General features: G+C 40.0%; 1 protein-coding gene across 1 annotated transcript in view; it reads right to left on the minus strand.

Annotated features, from left to right (window-relative positions):
• Positions 1-901: 901 nt before the first annotated feature.
• LOC118424194 overlaps positions 902-7,355 on the minus strand; it is a 25,590-nt gene continuing 19,136 nt past the window's right edge. Inside the window, exons 15-19 of the mRNA XM_035832731.1 lie at positions 6,578-6,700; positions 5,886-6,011; positions 4,830-5,064; positions 3,911-4,122; positions 902-3,095 (exon numbers count right to left, since the gene is read on the minus strand). Of these exons, the coding sequence (XP_035688624.1) occupies positions 3,076-3,095; positions 3,911-4,122; positions 4,830-5,064; positions 5,886-6,011; positions 6,578-6,700 (716 nt within the window). The 3' untranslated portion in view covers positions 902-3,075. The remainder of the gene's footprint in view (positions 3,096-3,910; positions 4,123-4,829; positions 5,065-5,885; positions 6,012-6,577; positions 6,701-7,355) is intronic.

Below are 7,355 nucleotides of genomic sequence, written 5' to 3' on the forward strand. Positions count from 1 at the left end.
GTAGCGCTGTGTACTATAACATGGTCTTTGCTCTTGTGACTAACATTCAGTTCAGCATTTCAAGCAGAGACGCTCAGAGTTTCTTTGAGAACAATTTATTTCAGTCATGTGATCATGTTCTTTCATAATAACAGTGATTGGCAGGTGCCAGGAACTGCAATACCCGTATACGGTCTTTCGAATATAAGAATATCTATACCTACACACACACACACACACACACACACACACACACACACACACACACGCACACATCTACACACATACACGTACGCACTCAGAGTCACGCCCACATACCTTCATGTGCATGTCTACATCGAACATATATACACACAAGGAGTACAGACTGATAAGTGAATGGCTGCAAATCCATAAAAAAATTGCATTACTATGTTTTTGTTTTACATCTCTTGCGGGACTAGGAGATCAGTCTACACTACTCTTAATCGCTATATCTTTCAGTGCATAACACTACTCGTAATATTCATTATTCTATCTTGTATTATAAAAAAATGTGTGGTTTAAATTTGGGGGAAAACTAAATGGAACCTGATTTAGAAATAAGTTTTGTCTGTTTGTCTCATTGACCTCATCTTCGATCTATCATGGCCGCCGCGTGAGAAATGTTTATTGTGCGGAGTGCCAAAGGATGGCAGAGTGGTATCATCCAGATTCTTATAAAGCACATATTTCAGGTAGAAACAGCAAAAACAATTTTCTTTAAACCGCATTGCACGCTAATCAATCTCTGCCATCAGACTATTATACTTTTAGCGTCGTCTGGTCAGTGATTATTCGTAATTGTAATTAACTTAATACACCGTGAGGGTTAACGTTAACCCTTACATTTGATAGTAATTTTCTTCTTAGTGTCAACAAAAAACAAATACAGACAAAAAGATTCCTTCCACCAAATTTTATTCTTTATTTGTTTGTTAGTCAGTGTTTCTTTTCATCCTTACGTTACCTTTATTAGTTAGTAATGCATAATTTCGTTACATAAAGAAACATTTAACTAGCGTTATCATATAGCCAGCCGCCGTGGGCCAATCAGAAGGCCCCATTCCATGTTGGTTATGCCGGCATAACACCTAGATTTTGGCCAGCCCGGTGTGTATCGCTCCTTCTTATTGGTCAGCATGAATCGGCATCGGAATGAATCAAGCCTTGAAACTGAATGACATTTCACATACAATTCATATGTTTTTCAAATTCACTGTTCAAATATTCATGAATTTGCCGCTTAAATTGGTCAGTTTGGATAGGCTCTATGATAATAACTTTAATAGACCCGCCTGTTCCTCTGTATATATTGTGTCATAACGCCTTTTTTGCTATAAACAGCTCATAAAACCATATCAAAGCAAAAGACCAGGCGTTATGATACCATATACACCTCGGGGCGGGTTATCAACTCCAAATTAAAGTATTTATCAATAAGTATACCTTATTTCGGCTAGTCACGATTGCAAAATTACTGTCGTGCGGTGTTAATAAGGAATAAAACCGTGCTACGGTAAATATGGAATCATAACTATCTTAAATGCTAATTATGAAGTTTTAAAAAACAAGCTTCAAAATTAGGGCAAATTGATTTGATTATATGGATGACATTCACGCGCGCTTCAAAACTAAATAATAATAAAAAAGTTTTAGATCATACTTTGAATAGTACATGTACAAAGCAGCTGTGAAATGAGCTTGCCGTAGATTAAAAGAAAAAATACATCCAGAAACACATGATGTCAACATCGATTCCGATGTCAAAGAAGACAACTGTGAAAACAAACAAAAATGCGAAAAATCTATTGGTCGGTGTTTGTCATTAGTTGAACCTTCAAGACCACTTAGATTTCTTAATGAATGCAACTTATTTTGTGCCAAAAGGTTTTTTGCCAAACTTTTTTTTATTCGCAGGCTCGAATTAGTTTTTGGATTCCAATATGATGCCATATAATCAAATCAACATGCCCTCTATGAATGAAACATCGGGATTCTTTGGTTCATGGGCCATATTCCGGATGTTTGGAAAAACACAGAACGCTGGGTAATGCAGCGGTAAACAGATCTTATGGTAGAAAACTTAAATTGACTTTTTAATGCTCGATTACAATATTCCTTTAAGCTTTTCAAACAACATCCATTGTCTTTTATTAGTAAAAAGAAAAGTTAAGTTTTGTTTTACATTTTATTTTCTCAGCTGAAAGACAGTTATGCTCTCCATCGTATTATCCGGATATAAAGATTGGTTTAACTCCTACTATTCAAATAACTCCTACTAGTATACTATTCAAATAACTGGATGACTTTTCTCCACAAACGTACTTCCGATGATATCACAGGCAAGAGCAGACACAAGGCGCATGCGCCCTATAAACGATATATTTTGCCTCTAGAGTTACCCATAATTCCGTTGTCTGGAATATGACCCATGGGTTCAAAGTTCACCTGTATCTAAGAATACAAAATGAAATAGAAATATTAAAAAGGAAGAACTGCTGTGTATATTGTGTAGATAAGGAAATTAGGGCTTTCTAACGGGGAGGGACCAGGATTGGAGTTGTCCTGTCGAAGGCACCTGTTTGTTATTTTGTTGTTTTATTTTCTTGGTAAATTTTGATACAAAAAGGATTTTGCTAAGAATGATTGAGATGTATTTTTACAATATCTGGCAAAAAAAAGTGACAGATTATGCTTTGTGCTATACGTCAGCTTCTTACGATGGTTATTATTAGATCATAACAAATCTTAATTCAACAGCCCATCGTATGGTATGAGACAATAAGCAACACGGCAAATGTTAGAACATCTTAAGATCTATCATCACAAGGAATTTTACGAATGTATTGATAAAGTTTTAGTATGGCGTTTATGCAGGGCCAGTAATAGAGGTAGTTTAAATTAAATCACAGTGACGAATAATTGAATGACAGTGCAATTTATACAGTTTCGTTTAGAATTATACCACACCATAATCTCTAAAAATGTAGTGTTTTTAAACGAAGAAAAAACAAAGAGCTAACTGTCTGACGTCATTGCGATGTTGTGAGTCTGACGTCAGCATACGTCGTTGTCTCATTTGGCCCCGCCGTTGCCTGTATAAGGAAGACACGGTCTTTAGAAAATGCCAGAGAACTATATCCGGTTAGGGAACAGCACGCGACCTGCTATAGTTCTCTGGCCGGCTTACTCCTCCATCTGTCCCATATCTACGGTTTTACAGCGACCCGGAGTCTGGTAGAGACTAGGAATAGGGGTAATCATGCACACAACAATGACGCTTTAAAATGCTACGTTTGCAACTTTGGAAGACTTCTAATCATGTACAATATATAATACGAACATTTTAACAAAGCTTTTTAACAACTTTACGTATTGTAAAAAACGTACTGTTGTAAGTATTGCTGTATACGTACAGATATTGTAAAAAGACGTGAATATGTTTACAATTCTGCATCTATAACTAAAACATGATAATTTCAATAAATAACTGGGTACTTGGCCGACAAGAATAGAAATGCGTCCTTCCGTATGTCGCGATAAAACCCAGTGTATGTATATAAAGACTTTCCATTAGACTTCAGTGGTGCCTAAGCATTTTCACAAACCCTATAAGATTCGTACGGACATTATTTGATACGCACGATTCATTATGCGAAAACGTACGGACCTTATGTGATTCGCATGAATCATTATGTAATACTCACGAACCTTATGCGATTTTCACGAACCTTATGCATATGACGTAATGTCACGTGACCCGGTGGTGGTCTGCCGGTTTCGCAAAAGGTTCGTGCAAATCGCGGAAGGTTTGTGTGTGTCAAATAGTGATTCGTGCGTATCACATATAAGGTTCGTACGAATCTCATATTGTTTGTGCACATACTTAGGCACCCCTGGACTTGCTTACCGGTGCCCAGCTGGCAGATGTACGGGTAGCTGTTCTCGCAGGGCTTGATGAACCAACGAGGAACCCTCTTCTGGGGCTTCCAGAGAGTCACACAGTCCCTCTCCTGGTGTGGAGCGTCGTACTTGAACCAGTCGTAACTTCCTAGGGGGGTCCCGTCATTCCAGAGGAAAGTGTTCTCAGCGTTAAGGTCGTCCAGTCCCATCCAAAACCTCCTACAACAAGACCATAGCATGTCCAGGTCAAAAAATGCAAAACTCGAAGTTCTGATGCAGTACCAATGTCACACACTAGGGGGCGCAAATTTGACCCTAAACTTTGTCTTTTCAACACCTGCCGACATACAAAATAATTATTTATGAATTTGGGTATAAATAGATGTGTTATAGCATAATAAAGGATATAGGGTGCACTAGCTGAGTTCAACAGCACTCTCTTTTGACTCTATTGTACACGCCGTGTCACCGATCTTGTGCCCTCGGGAAAGGCACTTAACACGACTTTCCTCACCTAACTCAGGTGTAAATGAGTACATAGCTGCGGCTAGTGGCAGTGACAGGCCTTTGTGGTGGCGACAGGCCATAGGGGCATGTTCGGGCATGACGCACCCACCATGACACATGAGTCAGGGGTAGGAGGAACCCTTTGCATCCTTGGTCGGAAATCCTCCTAGGAGACGGAAACTCCAAACAACAAACCTGCATCTGCTGGGGCCGTCTTACACGTTGCATACAGTTGCCCCTGTAGGACTAGTGCGCCAGTGGACGAGAGGGTGGAGAAGGACGTGCACACCCCTCCTTCACCTTAAAAACTCACGTGCAGGCCAGGCAGACGGGTCGCCTTAAACCCGTCCGCCTACCATTGTCTTCCGAGACAGACGGATGCCAAAAAAAAAATATCGAAATATCGAGATCAGATTTACCTTTCCTTCCGGCCCTTGACACTCTTCACCTTCAGATGGTCCAGGATTGCTGTTTGGGTGGCGTGGTCCTTGATCATGATCAGTGTGCCGCCGTGACCTTGACAAGCCTGTAGGGCCGCCGAGTAGGTCAACCGTTGGTTGTGTGGTCGTCGGCCATTGGAGGACCAGAAGCACTTGCCCCCGTAGACACCAAAATTGCTGGCTGGTAGGAGGCCAGGGTACAGGACACCGCAATCTGGGGTTTCATAACGTTCAAAAATGTCAAAAAAACTGAACTAAGCATTCTCTGCTGAAACAATCCCTCTGTCTGGGGTGTCATTAGCAATCGAGCAAGAATTTGCAATATACGTATCATAAAAAACAGCTGTTTATGTCTTTTGTTGAAAATACAAACTATATGTATTGTAATTGTTGACAAGACAATGAAGATACAGAAACAGTAGATCTAGATAGATAGGGATGAAAGTATTGAGAGAGAATGTAACTGGAGAGAGATGGTAAGTTAGGACACACAGTTGCATGAGGAACAATGGCTCGTATTCTTTCAAGCTCCCAGCACAGGTACCGGTGGCGTCATGACAAGGTGTTGTCGACCATTACTAGCATCCTAGAAATACTTAAGTAGAGAGGAGGAAAAAGCGCCACGTGGAGATGAAACGCGTGCCAGCTATGGCGTTTGTTAGAGAGGGTGAGAAGAGTCGTCGTCCTGCAACAGAAAGAGCAGCAGGCGAGAGCATGGTAGCTGAAGGAAGAATGTAGTGCGAAGGATAGGGGAAACAGCAGAGGCTGTCTCATGTTGGCTGTGTAGGAAAGGGGGAAGTTAGCTGGAAGCCGGGAGGAGCGGACGAGTAGTGGGTTGGCCACCACTGCTGGACCCGGCAGAAGGAGGATGTAACGGATGAGGGTCGAAACATCCGATGAGAGCTGCTCCGTCTGAAGACGTGACCTCCCCGAGTGACGACACTCCACTCATCCCTGTAAGTGAGTGGAGTAGTGAAGGCATCATTGATGTATTTACCAACAACATGCGTTAACAAACCAACCAAACCTACTCACCCAAATCACAGTTCAGGCCATCAGCATTCAAAGAATAACCGTGACGACAGGAACAGACGAAGCTTCCTCGGTTGTTCGTACACGTTTGTGAACATCCACCGTTGCCACTGTCACATTCATTGACATCTGTAATAAAAAAAGATCTAATTTGAAATGCGTTTGGCAAAAGTATCTACTTTAGGTCTTATCATAAATCAAAATTTATTTGCACACTAAATAAATTTGAATGGTGATGCTTCTACAAGCAATAAGAAAAACAAAACTTAACAGCGTTCCATGAATGTTATGTATGAATACCTTAAATAAATACTATAAATTTATTAAAAATTCTTGCTCGAGGGCTAATTGCAAGTGCCAAATAAGGACAAATAATGGTAAACAGTGTAGAAAGCGACTACTTTAGTCTAACTTATAACTAACTTATGGGGTTTGACCTCTTTTTCTGAGACAGTGAAAGACGATAAGCGACGTTAAAAGGAGAGTAGCTTTCTTTTTGTCTGTAAACGTGGATATATTAGGATAGAATTTGGTGGCTTCTTTTAAGAGCTCTTTTCTCTCTTGATCATAGACGAGGCAGTTTGAAATAAAATGTGTTTCGTTTTCTACCATATATAGTACTTTACACGTTCTTTCGCACATGGGTAACGTCTTATATCGACCTTCTTCTTCAAGTTTCGAGGAAAACAACTGACCATCACAATTAAGTCCATCGGCATTCAAGACAAAACCAGCCCCACAGGAACAGACGAAGCTTCCCCCGTTGTTGGTGCACGTTCCCTCACAACCACCGTTGGCATTGGCACATTCATCGATATCTGCAATAAGATGGTTAAACAAAAAAGCTTACGGCATCCGAATTCATCACTGAAGGTATAACCTAAAACACAGCTACAAGCTTCCACTCTAATATATGTCTTCCTATGTTAACAATGGTAACGTTATATGTTCAAAAATGTATTAGAACATTACATGACGTAGACGGTATATTTGTTATACTTTTATGACCCCTCCCTCGCATACTCAGTCTTATTGGAGGATTCTAGCCGTTTATCAATAAACAAGGGTTCAAACAATCAAATACGAAAATATTGGTTATTACGTCACTGGTGCAATCTGCACTTTTATTTGTATTTTCCCTGGCCAGCAGTTGAGAGTTTTCATTTGTTCATCAAAAACAATCATCGTGTCTCAAATATTAATTCAACTGTACCTCTGCTGTGTTGATTTTCTTTGAGTAAAGAAGAAGATGACTAATGGCGTTCGATTCAGACGTACATTATTGGATCTTCCTCTACAGTCGTACATTATTGGATCACAAAAATGTTTCTTTTGCATCCATTTGATATATATATATAATGCTGTGTTATCATTTCGTCTATTCTATTCTATTCTTCTTTCTTACAATAAGTAAGTTCACGATTCCAGATAAACCTTAGTAAACGGTAGACTACGTTGCAGTCTTCGGAACGG

This window comes from Branchiostoma floridae, chromosome 10 (genome assembly GCF_000003815.2).
Source record: "Branchiostoma floridae strain S238N-H82 chromosome 10, Bfl_VNyyK, whole genome shotgun sequence".
Classification (NCBI taxonomy): domain Eukaryota; kingdom Metazoa; phylum Chordata; class Leptocardii; order Amphioxiformes; family Branchiostomatidae; genus Branchiostoma; species Branchiostoma floridae.